This window comes from Phallusia mammillata, chromosome 3 (genome assembly GCF_965637545.1).
Source record: "Phallusia mammillata chromosome 3, kaPhaMamm4.hap1.1, whole genome shotgun sequence".
In the NCBI taxonomy this organism is placed as follows: Eukaryota; Metazoa; Chordata; class Ascidiacea; order Phlebobranchia; family Ascidiidae; genus Phallusia; species Phallusia mammillata.
The window spans coordinates 17767933-17787744 of NC_137254.1; the positions used below are offsets into that span (position 1 = coordinate 17767933).

Here is a 19812-nt window from a genome sequence, read left to right on the forward strand (position 1 = left end):
GAAAAAAAAAAAAAAAAAAACAATGATCAGAAACTTGACCGAATGATCTGGGGCGCTGATCCAGACTTAAAAAAACTGATCGGGATTTATTGTTGGGAGCTTGCTTGGTTCAAACTACGTAAGAAAAAACATACATAAACAATTGAGTAAATTCCAGGCGCAACTTTAATTTTTGTTTTGGCTAGAAGCTTCACGCAATATTTAATTTGCCCCTAGCTACCTTCGCCGTTTTAAGGAAGTTTTAATCATGTTTGCTGACTCAGGCAAAAATAAACTTGTTTCCTGCAAAAAAATCTTCTTCAAAAAATCAAACTATTGCAAACCTCTTACATGTCAAAGACATTTCAGTTTGAGAAAATGCGTGTACAAAGAGAAAACTAACATATGTGGGGATAGCCTTAACAGATCACAACAAAACGAAAAAATCGTACTTTTCCAGTCCAAGCACAAATAGAGTTATCAAACTTTTGATATTGTACGCTTGTTTTATTTCTATACTGACCAATAGGCGCAAAGGACTTTGTTCCTGCGTACCGACTGTGTTTTTCATTCATGCATGTTTAAAAAGCAATTTAACTTTTCAAGACAGTGTATTTTTTATTCGGTATCAGCAAGAACCGCAGTGCTAAACCATCCTGTCAATTTTCTGGTATAATGCTAGCGCTTCATCGGCATATGCCACCGGTTTCTGTTTAACAGTTGCTTTGAATCTAATTCGACACCCCAGCAGTGACGAAAGACACACATGTAATTCTGCCACTATCCAGCGCCTACAGTAGGTCAAATTATTAAATAAGGTCCAAATAGAATAAACCTTTGAAGACATAGCACTTGTTGTACCCCATGTCGACGGCTATATTTATCCATTTTAACTCGTTGCGAGACGGGATACGAGCGTTTTGCACGATGTGCTCGCAAATGTGGGCATGTTTTATAAACTGACTAAGATACATATTTGGTGTTTTTGTAAAGGTGTCCAAAAGCTTAAATGTAAGCACTTTTTGCGAACTTTGCAGAGGCCAAAATGTGCACCAGACTTGATTAACTTATTGTTTTAACTTTGGCCACAGTCCTTGTTCCCCAACCTTTACAAAAACACCAAATATGTATCTTAGTCAGTTTATCAAACGCTAAGTCATTCATTCTTAAGATCTTGAGATATTTATAGTTTTGCCATGATGGCATTATCAGTATCTGAAAGCGAGTGTAAGCAAATTAATAAACATATGGTTCATTAAAGTCGTTATCTACCAAGCAACATAAACCTTTCCCGATGTTGAAAATTAACACATTGACACTTTAATTAATGTTGGTGACACTTTAATTAATGTTGCACTTTATGTGTTTGACACGGCCCTTTAAGCGTTTTCCAGGTCGACATGTCTTCCACTCGGTGTTTCCCTTTTTCTCTTAAAGGTATACTCATAGTACATTATTGACGCCATACATGCTCCATCAGTAAAAACCGTCGTGTCAAGGTGGCAGATGTGCTTGTCAGTTTGTGCTTCCAAGTTAGTGTATAAAACTATAAAGGCCATGTTAGTAAAGGTATTTTCCCGGTTGAATAGGTATTTTCCCGGTTGAATAGGTATTTTGTTTATGTGATATATCGTGGTGTAATGATTGACTAGGGTTTTCAATGTTTTATTTTTGCACTATCCTAGTTTGCTTTAGTGTTTTTACCATGAAAAAAGGCCCCTGCGTTTCAAGTTTCAGCGAAGGCCTGTCGATTTTTTTGTTGAATAAATACGCTAAATAAAACGTGATAGCGATCAGGCACCAACCTTGGTAAAAAAACAACGATGAAAGTCAACAAAAACACTTTTAACTGTCGCCAAAGAACGTCAATGCAACAACGCAGTTTTCTATAGTCAGTTTTGGCTACAAAGGGTGGTGTATGTTACGAAACACTTTCGTTCGCAAAATCATCGCTCCGATTTCCTTATTGAAACGCTGCGCATTTTTGAGGTCATCTACGAATGTGTTAATTGCCTACGCCAGTTGTACAGCAAACAGCTAAAAGTATTTAATATATGTTTGCACTCCTTGTTTTCTACAACTTTACCTTTTTCCATGTAGGAAAAAAATCGAATTCGTTTAAACCAATTTATTGACATATTTCCGCACAGACAACCACTGCTTTGCTCAAGTTGATTCGCTATTACTGGCCTGTGCGGTCAGTCACTGAGATTTTTGCAAGTATAATTTGGATGCTGTCAACAGCTTCCTCTTGACCTGCGTGCTGTCAACTGCAGCGATTGCACGAATTTCATCGCGTCAGCGGTTTCCTGACGCAATGTGAGCAATTAGACACGCAGCCCTTGGTTTACAATGGCGTCCTAACTGCGCTCTTGCAACTGAACTTACGTGTTCGGTTGTATGATTTGCTGCATATGTCGGCGACAGCGTTGCAAGTCAATTTTATTGTTTGGTCTTGTTTTAGCGCATTGCTCAGAAACAACAGAAGAGCACGTGAGGGTGTAACGCTACATTGATACGATTTCAAAAAGATATTGGAATCGAAAAGGTTTTGCATGATAATTCTGTTTCGCCTAAAAGATTACCAGTAACAAACGAAAGGTAAAAACAAACAAATAAACAAACGTCGTAAGATCCCGTAATTAAATAAAGCTTCGAGACACTTACCTTCCACGGTTGATGCGAAACAACCGCACTGACAATCAAAATTTGAGATGGTTTGAAGGTTGAGATAGTTTGCAAAAAACTGTCTTTTTACCACAAAACAGCCGACATTAATTTACATTTGCCCCTTTTTAATTATTACATTGTTGTTTATAGATTTTAGGTACTAGGCCTGTTGGGCAGTAAAACGATTATCAAATCAACTTGTTCACAACACCGCTACTTTGTTTTGTTAGAAATGTTGTTTTTTGTTGCAATCTTAAATTGGTTGATCGTACCAGCTGCATGCTATTCGGCTTGTAAGTTTAGAAGTAATGAACAGCAATAGTTAAAATGTTAAAAGTAGCTGTAAACTGTTGCCTTAAAAACAGCTTTTAATTTAATTTGGTTCAGGCAACAGCATACAACGGTATGATGTTGTTTTTGCAGGGTTCAACTGCGATGATGCAGGGCCCAGTCTTTACGCTTTCGCGTTTTGCGATGGCATTCCCGCTTGCCACGATGGAAGTGATGAGAAACAATTTACATTTTCTACTTCACCTCAAAACTACATCAGGCAAATATCAGGCTCCGAAAACATAGCAAAACCAAAAAAATTAGGAGTTTTAGGCTTTACAGTCATGACGTGAATAACTTTTGAAAAAAAAAACATTGTGGAAACCTGTTTAATCCTTAAACTAAGTTATACATACAATAATAATCGCCGCACTTTACAGCTGCGACAACACAAGGAACGAACAAACGAAGGTTTGCGCATTACGAAGGCGTGAGTATTGCAAAGGAAAAATTTCATGCCGGAATAAAACATTGTGTGACAGTGGGTGCCCATCCCACTTTCTCTGTCCAAATTCACACTGTTGGAAGCGTTCGACTGTGTGTGATGGCAATCCTTGTAATGACTGTCCTGCGTTTCAACACTGGAATAACGGCTACGGCTTCAAATGTGTCAAGAACAACCGGACTTGCTTACTTCCCCAAATGTTCCTGTGGGATGGAGTAAAAGACTGCGATAATGGCTCTGACTTATGTTACACACCCGAAAATGATGATGGCAGGTACAATAATTTTGTTCGTTGCCAGTTTGCTTTACTTTTGCTTGTTTTGTCTCACCAAGCGGCGATCATATCAATTTTTTTCTCTCGCGTTTAGCTATCAGACACTTTTACCGTAGCACTTTGAAAAGCAGACAAATATGGTATATTAAAATTACCTGAAAACCTCTAAATACGAAACAGCTTTAATTGTAATTGTGTCAAATAGGTTTCTTTTTAGGTTAATGTAGCATGTGATAGAAAAAACATGGGAAAAGAATCAACTAATAATCCACATCATGTGTAAAAATAGCCTATTTGTGTCTAAATATCTTTAGCGATCTGACTTAAGAGTTTGTGGTTCCCTAAAAATATGATTTTGCATGCAGAAAAAATATTGTTTCGTTCATAGAGACTTGCGTGAGTTTTTGAACGTCTCATTCAACAACCAATTGTGCTTTCAATGCAAAAGTGATTCGATGGTCATTTCAAGATCAAGTGTGTGTGATGGCGTTGGAGATTGTCCTGATATGAGCGATGAATGTGATTGTGATGAAAAGGTTCCCAATAATTGTGAAAATGAAACAAAAGTCTCAATATACAAACGGTAGGTTTGTTTATTCACACAAAAAAACAGCAAAACTAATATAATTTGTTTAGTTGCAACTGTTTCGACATTCATGGCACTTGTCACAATAAATTGTATCAAACCAACTCTTATTGTGCACTGACTCATAATGAGGTGTGCAACGCACATGCATCATGTGAGGGAATTTCCCCGTGTGAGTATCTCTGCCCCTCCCACTTTTGGTGTTCGAAATCAGTTTGCTGGAAGCGTTCATCAGTGTGTGATGGTAATCCATGTAACAACTGCCCTTCCCTGTCCCGAGCAAACGGACATGGCTTTAAGTGTATCCGAAACGGCAAAACGTGTACGTTGCCTCAGCAGTTGTTGTGGGACACCATTCAGGATTGCGACGATTCAGCTGATTTCTGCTTCACACCAGTTTCCGAAAAACTGAAAGGAGATCCCAGGTATGTTTAAGTAACATTAAATACCCCCAAAATATCGAGAATTCACAATTTGTTATTTTAATTGCAGAGATATTCGCAGTTTCGTTGGTGTCACTTTCAATCACACTTTGTGCTTCCAATGCATAAACGACCCCATGATTATTTCAAGGTCAAGTGTGTGTAACGGGGTCATTGATTGTCCTGATAAGAGCGATGAGTGTCTTTGTGAAAAGGTGGAACTCAAAGATTGCAAAAAGTTTCGACTGTACGTGTCACAAGTTTAGTATATTGTAGTTATTTTGAAATTATGATTTGTGACAAAACATTTTTTTGGCAGTGCTAATTAATTTGAATATTTTCAGTGTCAATAAAAGCGTAGAGGCCGTCTGCACAACCCCAACAACAACTAACGTCACTGTTAAAGGCGGTTGGTGGTGCCGATATATCGTAAACACACATATTCTATGTTTGAATTTTACTTTTTGTGTTTTGCTGTTAAGAACCACTATTTTTGCTTGAGCTAGTCTATTCGTTTCTTTGTTTGTATCTTAGACGGCATGATAAATTTTGACCAAATATTCTTTACTTATAAAAATGTTTCTTTTTTGTTGTGTCAGTGTCACTAACACACTGTTTTTAGCGTCAGTTGAAACTGCATGACTAACTGCAATTTTGCAAACCAAAAATACTCTATGCTGCCATATGTAAAAACATCTTTTGCCATAAAAAACAAGTAAGTTTATGTGGTGTTTTTCAACTTTGTTTTACAATTTCTCGATTAGACAATAAAGAAGATATGCGACGGGAAACAAGATTGCAGATCCGCTATTATCCTTGAGGGTACACGTTTCCGTCACGATGAGGATCCTCGTCTGTGCATTCATCGCAAACATTGTATCACTACCGACGGTCTTCTCAACATCCCTCAATTTCAAGTTTGTGATGGCGTCATTAACTGCCAAGACGGAAGTGACGAAACTGTGAACGAAATTACCGAGCAATTTAGGTCAAAAGTTTGTGACGGTTTCGTAGATTGCAAAGACCGGAGTGACGAACATCCTCAAACTTGCGCCCACCAGGATAGAGTCATTTGCTCAGCGTTAAATGGAGCTAAAGTATGTTGCTTTGGTAAAGTTTCGACTCGAAGTAAAAACAAATTCCATGGTATTTAGGTTTCCATCAGCAAAGCAGAGATTTGTGATTTTGTAATAAACTGTGACGATCAAAGTGACGAAAAGAACTGCACCAAGGACGGGAGGTTCTATTGTGAAAACAAACAACCTCTGTTTGTTAAGAAAGAAAAGGTAGTTTGGAACACTATATACGGATCTGTTCATAAGTTTAATGGTGAAAATAGCGGCCCAAATAGACGTAAAAAGCGAGATGCTTAATGATAAAAAGGTGCGAAACAAGCGTTGCATAAAAACGATAGATAAAAAGGTGCGCAGAAGCGAGGTGTAAGCCACCTGCGAGTGTGCGCCTGACGAAACAGGTTTATCTGTCGTTTTTATGCGACGCTTGTTTCGCACCTTTTTTATCATTCGGGTATAACTGATGTGGCCTTCATATCACTGATGATTGCATGAGCATTTGCCGAAACGTTTGAACAATAAAGCATGTCGCTTTTTACGTCTATTTGGGCCGTTATTTTCACCATTAAACTTAAGAAGAGGTATTGTTTCCTACTATTATTACTGAGTAGTGATTGCTAAAATATCTTTAACAGAAATTCAACGGAATTGGCGATTGTTCTGATTGGAGTGACGAATGTCCGACAAAGTCGGCACGAACAGATGGAAATATTTTCTTCTCGCGATACGAACTGATTGCTAATCCATTGTTACGGGCTTTTGTGTGGATAATGGCATTTCTCGCATTATTTGGAAATTTGGTACAGTAGAACTGAAACATTTTTGTAACAAACGGTGTAAAACTCGGTTTGATACTTAGTTTCATTACAGATAGTCATCGTTACAGAAACAAAAACGTTGGTGGCAACAAAAATGCAAACGGCTGCATTTCGAACCAACCATCTTCTTGTACTAAATCTATCTGCTTCCGACCTGCTTATGGGAGTTTATCTGCTCATGCTGGGAGCGGCTGGTGTGCACTACTCAGGAAACTACTGTGCCAATGACCTTGTTTGGAGGTCAAGTGCGAGTTGCACTACAATGGGGATCTTGGTTTCCGTGTCCAGTGAAACATCAGTATTTACAATGGTTCTGTTGACATTATTTCGTTTGTATGCCGTAAAGAACGTGAGTACTTCAGTTGTTAATATGCACACTTTCGTATTTTTAAGAAAACAAAACACATTTTGCAGCCATTTAATGCATCTCTACATCCAAACCGCGTAGTTGGTATTCTCACTATTGTTTTGTCTTGGTTATTTTCATGTACACTGGCCTTTATTCCCCTTACGTCCCAATTCCAACATTTGTTTGAAACCCAGGCCTGGATGAAAGAAAACCCGTTTTTCCAAAATGCAGCTGTCAATTTTCCAAGTAAGCAAGATTAAAATTTTGTATCAACCAGTATTTTGTCATTTGAGGCATCATTATATTTTTATAGGTATGCAAACTTTCATGGAAAAATTTGTAGTTGTTCAACATAATTTTTCTGTCAACGAATCCAGGGCACTTGTGACACTAAAAAATATTTATTCCTGGAAAGATTTTGTAAATGTTTTGGAAGATTACAACTACACACAAATGTTTGACATCGCAGGACATTTCGGGTATGCAATTAACATGTAAGTTATGCAATATTGCGTTTTTACAGTTCTGAATTGTGTTCCACAGATACTACAGCACCAACAGCGTTTGCATAAGTAAACTTTATGTAAAACCGACCGACAAAGCTTGGGCATATTCTCTTGGTATCATCATTCTCAACTTTTTAGCTTTTCTCTTTGTGGCTGTGACGTACATTTGGATTTACAAAAAGTCAGTTGCCAGTAGCAGGCACGTGAACGAAATGGCAAGAAATCAAAGAGCGGAAAAACAAAGCCAAGGTAAACAAACCTTAAGAGAAAAGTTTATGTACCACTGAAACACAGTTTAATTTAAATTTGCACAACAGAAATGCAGAAGAAAATACTTCGGTTAATCTTTACTGATTTTTTATGCTGGATTCCAATTTCGATAACGGCGTTCTTGAACTTTGGTGGAGCAACTGTACCCCCTGAGATGTACGCAGTTTCAGCAATAATTCTGCTTCCGATTAACAGCGCCCTCAATCCTCTTGTTTACTCAAACGCCCCGAAAATGCTCTACGTTTGTATACGTGAGCATTTAAGTTGCGACGTCAACAGTTAGAACCTCGCCAACGAGTAAACGTGGTAGTTGTGGACGAAACTGCGTTTTAAAAGATACGTATGGAGAAACTCTGCGTAAATACGCCAAATTGTACTTTGTCAGCCATGTACATAACTGTTATCATGTATTTAGTGTTGCTAGAAAAGTGTTTTACTAGATTGTAACATTTTAGATGCTGTTACGAAGTTTTAGTACTGTTTTAAGTTTTACGCCTTTTAAAAAAGTGTGGTATACACGACTTGCAATAAAAAGTGTAAATACGTTTGTGAGTTCAGTTTACTTTTTGTTCGGTATAACTATAAGAGCATAGATGCAAACGATATCTTCTTTTGGCGAGAAGATATATTTTATTTTTTTAAATATTTTTGTCAGAAGGCTAGGTAGCGTGCACAACATCCTCCGGATATAAATAAGGGTCGAAAAATCAGCAACTTGAAACACAACAAACATTTACACCAGTGGTTCCCAAACTTTTTCATATTTTTTTTAAAACGGTCCCTTTGCCATTATTTCGAGGGCTCGCGGTCCTTAAGCCTAAATGTGCATTTCATGAAAACAAAAGTTGATTGCAGGATTTTAGCCAGATATGCAAAATTGCGCATAACAATCATTCAAAGACAGCATGTGACATCACAAAGAGGACAAAAACATTACGATTGTGCGCGAACAATCGCATTTTTGATAGTTGTTATTCAATAAAGGCCATCGTTTAGCAATGGAGACAGTCGATTCTCAATTCTACTTTGATTTTAAACTTATTTAGTGGCACAAACTGACGCCACATAAAATTATAGAGCTACTTCAACCGCTTTGCGGTCCCCCCAAAATTGCCTTACGGACCCCTAAGGGACCGCGGACCCCAGTTTGGGAACCGCTGATTTACACACAGTTTCACAGAAACTATTCCTGAAACAGAAATGGAAGACGCCGTGGGTCTCTACCGAACTTGTCAATGATCTTATTAATTAGCACATCTTTCTGTTGTTTTATTTTATCGCGGTGAACACTGAGCTTACAGATGCCGGACAATCGTTGATCACTCATGGTTGTTCTTAACCAGGTCTTTACCCTGCGAAGGGTACTGAAAGACCGTTCAACTTCGCATGAAGTTGCAGACAGCGTCAGTGCGATGAGGATAGCTTTGCGCACTGCAGGAAACATGTTGGTGTGCTTCACCAGCTCTATCATGCCTAAGGAGCTGCTCAGTGGCCTCTGTACGTCATACCACGCTAGACTTTCTTCGACAAGATTGTCAATGCCATACATTTCCTTTACAGATGGAACGATGTGTTTAAACTCCCGTCTTTTGCTGCATTTCTTTGGGGTGCAATTTGAAAATGTTGAAATACGGTTTGTTGCTATCACTAAAGCGAATTTCGAGAGATTGGATCAAGGAATCCATGTAAGGGATATATATATAGGTGGTACGACGATAATATTTATCAATGGTGCCTCCCACATTCGACCGGTGGATCTGGCGTGCGCATCGCCTGGGTACAGTCATGTCGAAACCAGGTTTATCTGCCAGAGTTTTTACCTCGGGCATGATATCCTCTGAAAACACACGCTCAGCTCCCTCTCTGTGAGCCCGGAAAGCTTTCAACAACAGGTCAATATGATTTCGAACCTTTCGAACCCCAAACATGTCCATGTCAACTGCCTGTAGCAGTTGGGTAACTGGCTCCAGCATTGCCGAGTACTTCGCAATGATCTTCAGACAGATGAGAAACACTGTGGTTCCTGCTGTACACTTAAGCTGATGTGCTGCCGCGTACTTTGTGACTCGTTCTGATTTATCTCAAGTAGCTCCAGTTATATATAGATTGCACAAAAGTTCTCTGAAAACTTGCGAATGCTTCGCTCTCCATCTGGTATCACACAACAAAGGTACACTCGAAACGAGCCTCCTGCGCTTTGAACTTTCACGGAAAAATTTGATGATAGACTTCACAGTCCCAGTTGTGTGGCTAACATCTGCGACGGAATTTAAATCGTTAACGATCAAATTAAGTCAATGTGCGGAGCAGTGCGCGAAAGTGGCTTTGGGTTAGATACTTTTAATACGGGCATGAACACCGTTGTCTTTTCCTGCCATTCTTGAGCATCCATCGTAGCCTTGGCCACACAGTTTGTTCAGATTAAGACCAAATTTTTTTGCTTCGTTCATAATAGCATCTGCAATTGTGGCAGCATCCATCCCTTGAAGAGGAATGAAACCAAGAAATTCCTCACGTATGGTGGCTAGGTCATTTTGCTGACCTTGCAGATCAACAAATCTTACACCGATCGACAGCTGCTCGGTGCCTGAATCGTCTGCAGTTTCGTCTGGAATATTGGAAAATCCGGTTGAAGTATTTGCTGCTTCTACAACTCCATCTCTCACTATTTCTTCAGAGAGATTTATCAACTCGTTCTGTATACGAACGGATGTGTATCTTGCATTTTTGCTTGCGCTCTCCATGTGATCCTTCACGATAGTGTCCCCTGCTTCTACTCTGAAGGAGGTCGAAGAAGTTACCCGAGTTACTTTCCTTCCCCCTGAGTGCAATGTTATGACTGCAGCAAAACAGGATGCTGGATAGGATAGGAAGAAGTTTCTTACGTTTTTTTGTGACTACTTTGGCAACTGCTTCAGCCATTTGACTCGAGATTGACACCTCTGGGTTTTGCACGGCGTTGAGAAAACCTGTACGATCTTGCAATGCGCCTTTGTGCCAGGAGGAAGCCATGTGATTTCTCGCGCATTCATTGAAATCTTTATACTTAATAAAAGGGGTCACAATAAACGCGCCCATTTTGCCTCGATGCAATGGTTGAGGAACCAACACACAATACTTGTACAGAGCACCTTTCAAAACGCTTGAATAGGCCAGCCATGGAGAATATTGGTCAATGCACGCGTGGCGAAATGAGCGGGAGCCATGAGATTCGCTGTTATAATTGTATTCGTTTGAAACACAACAAACATTTAGAACCTATGAGTAGAAAGTGCGAGGTCTCATGCAGCGTAAAATTAATTCGAAGACTAATATTGTGACGACACCGAACTTCCATACAATCACGTGACCAACTAAAAATAACTCGTTTTTTATTTGTGACGTTAATACACGATACTTTTCAACATTTTAGATCTTTGCATGTGATAAAAATGAAGGCCTTGTTTGATTTCGTTTGTCAGTTTTATCAAAAGTGGCAAAAACATGCGTTAAGCATGCAACCAGATTTACTCTCAAGGAGCCGGTTTGAAAATGTGTTAATAATGTCACAATGTCCGTTTCCACTTGCATTTTGCGATTGTGCTGTTTACATCATGTTGATATGAGAAGTGTGACTGTGGTGGATGATACCTTTCACCCATGACTGCGGAATAATGGCGTTTGTTTACTTGAAATACACAAACACTTATTTTGCAGAGAACAACTTGCTTACATTGTTTACATAACCGTGAGTGGGAGTAACAGGTCCATGGTGAAAGTTTCAATACTTGGAAGACATTAGTCTTGTCGCCATGGAAACGCTTGGTAAACTGGCTTGATACGGTTTTGTGCCTGACAATTCGGTTTTACGTCTGACAACAAATAACGAAATCTTTACCGCGAATGGAATTTGGTAAACACAGCACGGGGTTGAACTTTATTGTTTTACGTAACCGCATCATTTTCTATGTTACCATTACTTTATCCCTGTAACGTAGTTACATTTTTCACATATTAAAACAGTTTCGCTTTCCCCAAAGCTGTCGTTTTTTCCCGTTGATCTTGAACTCCAAGCTCCAAGTCGTGAGTGGGTCCGAAATCGGGTCCCAAACCAGCCCTTTTACAAATAAAACTGGAAAAAGGCCCGAAAATAGATCTGTTTACCAAAGGGAAATTTCGACACAAATTGTGCACAGTGTTACGTAAAGTCCAAATCAAGTCTATATTAAAAATGTGTGATTGACACTGACGTTTGAGAAACGCCAGAACGAAATATCACGAGCAATTCTGCAACGTATGTTATTGTCTTCATAATTTATACTGTTCTCGTGCAAGTTCGGTAGATTCCAGTGTATTTATAACCCCGCATGTTGGATATGGAAATGTGTGATTGACATTACCGCTTGCAAAACGACAAAAACACATTTTTTTCACAACCAATTAATGATGAAATTTATTATTCAAAGTACTGAATACATTAAAACGCAATTCCTGCAAACTCCATCATTTTTAAGCTGTTTGAATAATACGTCGAAAATGAATAACTGTTGCCTTCATAAAACGACATTTGATAATGGTGAACTACTTGTGAATCAATAACTGATGAAAACTGAATGCCATTTTTTTCAAAATGACGATCCATTCCACAAACCGATTTAGCATGTCAACTATTCGTGGCGCAATGAGATTGGGTTGTGCCACTTGGTGGGGTAAATTCGGAGTTTGTGGGCGATACTTGGTCGATGAAACATATTGGTACCCGGGCTTTTTTGGTCCCAGTTGCCACTAAACAGCTGTGGAAAAAAATCAATAAACTCAATTAGAAATTCTGTCAAATACTGGTTTGTACGCTTTTGCGGATAAAACAGTGTAATTCTATTTTGATATGGTTTAGCGCCTGACAACAAATGGCGTCACCCTTACCGCGAATTTAACTTGGTAGACGCAGCAGGGGGTTGAAATTTATTGTTTTACGTAACAGCATCATTTTTATTTTACTATTACATTATCCCTCTATCCATTACTTTATCTCTGTGACGTACTTAGATTTTTTTCACATATTAGAACTGACTCGCTATCCCATACGCTGTCGTTTTTTTTCCATTGATCTTGACCTCCAAGCTCCAAGTCGTAAGCGGGTCAGAAATCGGGCCCGAACCAGCCCTTTTACAAATAAAAGTGAAATAGGGCCCTAAAATATGTTTGGTTTTCCTGGGGAAATTTCGACACAAATGTGGCTGAGTCTAAAGTAAGGTCAGAATTAAGTCTGTTTCATCAATGTGTGATTGACACTGACGTTTGGGAAATGCCAGAACTAAATAGCACGAGCAATTCTGTAACGTCAGTTATTGTCTGTATAATTTATAATGTCGTTGTGGAAGTTCGGTGGATTCCAATGTATTAATAATCGCGCATGTAGTACATGGAAATGGATGAGTGACGTTACCGCTTGCGAAACGACAAAAACACACTTTTTCACAAACAACAACAGATGAAATTTATTATTCAACGTACTCATATAAATTAAAACGCAATTTCGGCAAACCCCATAACTTTTTTGCTGTTTAGAGAGGATATAGATGATTTTTTAGTTATGTTTCACTTTGTTTGTGCCTCTTTGCGATTCACTTTTATAAAATCGACTCTTGCTCTTGTGATTTCTATTTTTAGTACCTTTTTAATTGCTCAATCACTTTAAGTTGCAAAACAATCCATATAAATCACTGTAAAAAAAACTAGCCGTTTTGCGGGATACTGTGTGACCAAATTGAATTTAAAACCATCATCCAAGTCCTCAGAATGCTTAAAGAAGTTATTGTTCTACTGGCAGTCATAGTCTTGTGCAGTAAGTTATTTTTTGTTGGATTTGAACTATAGAATTATTACGGGTTGTAAGTAATACGGTTATAATCAGTATCCACTTCGGTATCACTACCTATTTTAATACTTAAGTTCATTCAAATACGTTCCAGGCGGATGTAGATCTGCAAGCAAGTGTTGTGATCGCAATGATAGCAGAAAAGGTTGGTCTTAAATTAGATTTGTTAAAATATTTGATTTAAATGATTCTGCTTAGTTTCTACAGAACACAAGGAGTTTAGCAAGATAAATATACAAGCCAATAGAGGTAAAATATGTAGCAGAGAAAATATGTTTTGTAGCAAAGAATTTGTGAAAAACATAAATGCAATAAAAATTTGATAACAAACATCAACGATGTGTTGTAGATTGTAAATTCTTTAAATTTTTTTGAAAAGCGGTTGTAAATTAATCTTTTTACAAATTAATAAAGATTCCACACCTAATATACCAAACATTTTTAGATTCTTTGTGCAAGTTGGGACTGAAGACACATTATATTCCCGACAGTGCTATAACAGCATCGTCCTATTGGCAACCAAATGTGGACGATCAATATCACCCAAAGTGGGGAAGACTTGATCAAGCGTATATTCCTCATGTTTCGGTTGGATCGTGGGCAGCGGCAACAAGTCAGTCAAATCGTATGATAGTTAATCGACATTTTTAAACTGACTATATCTATATCCAACTTTGAGAAACATTTTTATTTTAAAAAGTCGTAAAGACTAAGTATGGTAAGAATGAACCAGCTGGGTCCAATAAAGAGCATTTATGAATCGGATGTGTGTGAAAGTGAACAATAACCGCGTGATTAAATCAATAAATAGGTTAATAAAAAACTAAACATAACATAGAAGGTTAACGGTTTTTGTTGTTGTCGTTTTATTTGAACAATCAACAAAACACATTGGGATTCAGAAAATCAAAACGTTTGTGCTAAAATAATCGTGTAAAGTTTCAAAAAGTTATTTTTTTTCCAAATCAACCTTTAAGCGGTTTTTATCCCACATGATGGTTTGCCGTGCTTAAGAATACCATGCACCTCATCATAATCTTTAATAATTAACACTTTAAAAATGTTGTTTTGCGAAATCGATATTGCTTCTGATACGCAGATAATGTTAATGAATGGATTCAAGTAACCTTAGAAAATGCAACAACAATTACTGGGGTCATTACCCAGGGACGAGCTAACCTTAAAGAGTGGGTGAGAGAATTCAAAGTCTCGTATTTCGATACTGATCACACTTGGAAAAATGTGAACGACAGTTCTGGAACGACAAAAGTGAGAAAAAATAAATGTTTTTAACAACATATTCATTTTTTGGATTTCGCTCGAATGATGAACGTTTAGCCTTATCTACTCAACACTCCGTTAAAAGTTCTGACAGTATTTCTAATTGAGTTTATTGAATTTTTTTCCACAGCTGTTTAGTGGCAACTGGGACCAGAAGAGCCCGGTAACCAACATGTTTCATCAACCAATTGTCGCCCACAAACTCCGAATTTACCCCACCAAGTTTAACAACCATATCTCACTGCGCCACGAATACTTAACATGTTAAAACCGTTTTTAAGATGGATCTTCATTTTGAAAAAAAATGGCATTTAGTTTTTACCAGTTATTGATTTACTCGTAATTCACTAATCATAAATGTCGTTTTATGAAGGCTACCGTCATTCATTTTCATCGTATTATTCATTTACAAAAAAACACTTAATGCAATTGTGTGTCATCGATTTTAGTCAAATAATAGACACAGCATATCTAAAGCATTTTTTGACACAAAGCCTAGCTAAATAATATGGTTGTAATCGGATGATCAAAAAAACACCGTTCTTATCTAAATATGTTAGTAAGTGTGAGATACGTTACGTCCTACACAGTTTGACTTAAATCCCTGAATCTTTTTGTTGGTACTTACTTAAGATGGTGTATTATTGCACCAATAACATAAGTGTCAGATTGAAAAAACACAAACATGAACGTGATCAATGTAACGTTTCTAACTATCCTTTTAAGTCTAAATTAGCTATTTAAGCTATCATAGAACGCCACTTAATTTTGAGTGAAGATTATTTCTCAAGCTTATGCTTATTATTGCGTGAGTTCACTATAGTTCGCTTATGGCCTTTGTTTAAGAATTGTGTATATTAGCTTAACTATATATTGAGAAGAGAAAACTTGTCTATAAACAAACCTAATTCCACACCAAGCGATTCCATTATAAGTAACACCCAAACAATTATGATACAAAAGACGTAATGATAAAACATTAAACTGCCAAAATAAGAATAATCTGGCACTACGCTCAAAAGGAACTGCATTCAACTAGCGGACTTTACAACTGCCCGATAAAACAACACTGTCCAACATAACATAAAACAAAGACATATATACAATGTGGTGGGCGTAAAAAAATGCAAGAAGGTGGCGCCAAGAAATTGGCGTGCCTCCAGGGCGACACAATCGGGCGAATATTTGCGATTAGATAATTACATTAAATTAGTAAGCTTCCTTTGAAATACAACGTTTCTAGCGAAATTTGGGAAAGAAAGAGATGTCTTCTCCAGGCACATCATGGTGGCGAATTACATAACGTTTTTGTACAGACCGGTTGGAAACCGATGAAAGTTTGTTGTAAACAACCATGTTGGTTTGACGCAACAATCGAGTCCTGCATAAGGTTTCGAGTGACTGCCTAATAACCACGTGAAGCACGCTCTGATGCGTATGGCTATTAAGCTGGTAAAAACGCCTTCCATCACCACAAAATCTTCTAATGCAGTTCGGAAATACGATTATTTAGCAATCACTTTAAATTACGCCATGGCCGCTTAAGATCGAATAAAACCCAAAGAACTGGATTTTCATCTCAAACATTGGACGTAAAAAATAACAAACAATACAAATCGTTACATAAAATCAACCTGTTTTACTGCATATAAGTGATACGTATACTGGTGGTACGTATTCAACAAAAAATATTCAAAAAAAAGAAGAAAAAAAAACATGAAAGTAAATATATACGCGTGGACAAGTTTGCAAATGCACTTTTTTGCTTCCACAGCATATTTCTGTAGGAACGGAAGTTGTTCTTTGAAAAATTATCTTCAAGCACATGTGGTAAATACCATTATAAAGTAAAATATTTATGAGTAAACGTTAACAGTTACAGTCACATATCCAATATTAACATGAGGTAAATAGCAAAAGTAAGGTGGCAGATCTATCGTTCAAAGAAACGGGTCGTCACATTTCATCATGCGTGGTAACACTTTCCATGTGAGCTTAATGACGCGTTGAGGAAGGCAAATCTGCCACCCTATGCATTATTGCGCTCCAATTTCGTATTAAGTTATGCGTAGTGCGAGGTGTGATATGTAACAAATCGCCCAAAAGGCGCGCCCTGGTGGCGGTTTCGAGTTGTATGCCGCATTTGACTTTTATTAGTTGCAAAATCAACGCACAATTTCCTAGACCAAAAACAGTTACGACGTTGTTATCGTTCAAGTCAGGAGTTAGAGCATTTTTAACGTCATTTGACTGGCGTTTTGTTTTTAATGATATTTTTGATATGTTGCTTAAGATTTGTTGATTTTCTTTACTTAAAAGTCTTTATTTTCCAAACCTGGAGTAAATTGAATTTGCTTTGGGGTGCAAATGTAAGTACGTATTACGTTGCCATGTTTGCAAAATGAAGTGATAATAATAAAAATTAGTTTTGTCATCATAATCTCTTAAAGGGTAAACCAACGAACGGGCGGTTTCACATATACAACAATTGATCACTCAACTGGGCAATTGCCCATGTTTACATAACGTCAAAGAACATAATCTTATAACACTCACTCTTGCCCTATTTCTAGCAGATGGCAGTACCAGTGCAAAGACATACCGTGGCCAGACAATAAGAATGTCGTTGTAGCAATAAAAATGCGATGTCTGAGACAAACAACACGACGCTGTGATAAACACGTCAAGTTTTTCCCTGTTTCTGACACTGCTGCAGGCATTTTTGCACCACAGCATATTCTAGGGAATGCGATCGCCCCCACAGGAGCCACCACTGAATCGTTAAATGAAAGAAATTAGTTTTACACAAGATCAACAAAAAAATCTTACAAAAACATAAATAAAACGATCATTGAATGCACTTTGTTTCGCGTTTGACTAGATTACTGTGATAAACTACAAACAATCTCCTAAAAACATGGCTTAGATATTTAACTAAACATATTTAGCCGTGTGTGAAATCCGGCCCGAATCAAATCAGCTTTATTCAAACTTAAGCATGAAAAGCCAGTTGCCTTTTAGATTGTGGAGTTTAATCAACAAAAAAAACACGCGTAGAGTCAATTTGATGAGTACAATTTGCAGATAGAAGTTTAGTTGTGTTTGGGACATTATACGATGTTGTGTTTTTTTTTCGCCAGAGATTTTATAAGTACATTAATGATTATTCGTCAACCTCACGTTTCCCAAATCTCTTAAAAAACAGCACTGTATTTACGTGTCTCTACCGCCCCTGCTGGTCGTCTCAACTCTTTCACGAATTCGTGTGCACAACAAATTATTCTTAAACCAAATTGTTCTCAACCTTCTTTGTGTGAATTTTAACCAGCATATTTGCGAATATTTTAAAACACCTGAAGACTGTCAAAAGTACAAAAAAAGGTTTTCCGGCCAACATGAAATTTCTTTTGCCTCAGGCCCAGTGATAGCAGAAGCTAGAAATGCAAGATGTGTTTAATATCAAGTTGCAAGATAGTTTGATGAAAATAAAAGTAGAAGACCCAGCCAGTTGATGTATATCCTGCTCAAAAGCTCAAAGGAAATACGAGCTGATTAAATCTACAATGACCAACGACAGTCTTCTAAGCAGTGGATTTTACCCGGCAGGTTGCGAGGTCGCTTGCCTTTTTTCTAGGGGTCGCGAAGGCTTTTGATAAACAGTAAAATTGTTTGTCAGCAATAACTAAATAAAAACATCTGAAAGCAATTAATCAGTCAAACCATTTGAAGTTATTTCGTTTTCCATTTTGACAAAACGATAGAAAACAAATGCTTTATCACGCCACTATGCAGTATAGAAGATAATTCAATGAAAGTACCACAGCACCTCATGGGCAAACGAACGTCAAAGCATCAAAACACTTGTAGTAGGTGAAGCGTCTCAGCGTGTTGTAAAAAAAATATTTCAATAATGAAAACCGAACACACCAGCAAGCTTCTTAGTCCAAGGGTCGACTCGTGCTGGGGTGCTGCAGCACCCCAAAGATATTTTTACTCAATATTCCTGCCACAATATTACAGATAACTTTCATTACACTTATTTTTTCATTCTTAAGTATAATTTTTATCAGTACAATTTTCGCCTCAATCGGCATTTTTTTCTTAAAAAATTTATGGCATTAATATGTTGGTGGAACTGCTACTCCAGTTTCGTGACGATTGCAGTTGTGCGCATGCGCATTTGGAAAAGCTATAGCCGGGCGAAATAAGCGACAGGGTGCTGCGGCTCGCGCAGCTCCACCAATCACGTAGCGTGTGAACCGGCCTGCAGTTGTGTTGTCCGTTCCTGGTCTACAGTGCTCCAAAGCCAAACCCGTTTGCTATATTGTTAAGGTCGGCAGTGAATACTGGTAAATAATTATTTTGCCATCTTTTAATTTATTTGTTTGAAGGTTAGTCGTGACTTTTTAAGATGACTGTAAGTGAGCTTCAGTTTTTGCAGTTATCATTAAATTAAAAAGTGTATCTAACACCTTGAAAAAAAAGGTCATCCAACACCTTGGAAAGTCACAATTAACCTTTATAATAAAAGTCTGCATAAAAAGTTTTGAGAAAAATGGGATCATCAGCTATTCCAAATATGTCATGCAGAAATAAGCAACAACAAGAAATACTCAGTTTTAGTGTTGAATGCCAACAAAGAGAAAAACAGCTTTGTGACTGTGGAGTTAAATGCCTCACTAAAATTCAGGCAATGTCGAGTGCAGAACAAACAATTGCAGAAGCAACTAGAATTTTGAAATACCTTAGTGATGAAAATTTCAAGTTTTGGTTTCTTAACACACCATGTGGACAGTATTTGTCACCAAGTGTAATCTTGTGTATTGACATAATGAGCATGTACTGTTTCTCTAAACAGTAGCTGCTAAATTGCTTCACAGGAAATATTTCTTAAGAATGAACATTCTACAGAGCTGAAACAGTTTTGTTATTTAACGAATCTCCCGCAGACA

At 37.7% G+C, this 19812-nt stretch overlaps 2 protein-coding genes and 1 pseudogene across 4 annotated transcripts; 2 read left to right on the forward strand and 1 right to left on the reverse strand.

Annotated features, from left to right (window-relative positions):
- The first annotated feature begins 3550 nt into the window (after window positions 1-3550).
- Window positions 3551-8274, forward strand: LOC145217959 (uncharacterized). Of its 2 annotated transcripts, none has more exons than XM_080085342.1 (13): window positions 3551-3698; window positions 4087-4281; window positions 4335-4709; window positions 4777-4953; window positions 5051-5135; window positions 5471-5803; window positions 5861-5992; window positions 6415-6579; window positions 6650-6946; window positions 7012-7192; window positions 7260-7425; window positions 7490-7701; window positions 7770-8274. In XM_080085342.1, the coding sequence occupies exons 1-13, from the start codon at window positions 3622-3624 to the stop codon at window positions 8003-8005; spliced, it is 2631 nt and encodes an 876-aa protein (XP_079941468.1). In that variant the 5' UTR covers window positions 3551-3621; the 3' UTR covers window positions 8006-8274. The 2 variants fall into 2 exon arrangements, with proteins under 2 accessions (XP_079941468.1, XP_079941469.1); XM_080085343.1 differs by having other exon boundaries at window positions 7141-7192.
- On the reverse strand, window positions 5427-10734 carry LOC145219766 (52 kDa repressor of the inhibitor of the protein kinase-like; annotated as a pseudogene).
- Window positions 10735-13486: 2752 nt separating this feature from the next.
- Window positions 13487-15192, forward strand: LOC145217960 (lactadherin-like). 2 transcript variants are annotated; one of them, XM_080085345.1, is made up of 6 exons: window positions 13487-13546; window positions 13674-13724; window positions 13778-13828; window positions 14025-14192; window positions 14679-14848; window positions 14991-15192. In XM_080085345.1, exons 1-6 carry the CDS (start codon window positions 13501-13503, stop codon window positions 15126-15128), a joined length of 624 nt encoding a protein of 207 aa, XP_079941471.1. In that variant the 5' UTR covers window positions 13487-13500; the 3' UTR covers window positions 15129-15192. The 2 variants fall into 2 exon arrangements, with proteins under 2 accessions (XP_079941471.1, XP_079941472.1); XM_080085346.1 differs by having other exon boundaries at window positions 13787-13828.
- Window positions 15193-19812: the final 4620 nt, after the last annotated feature.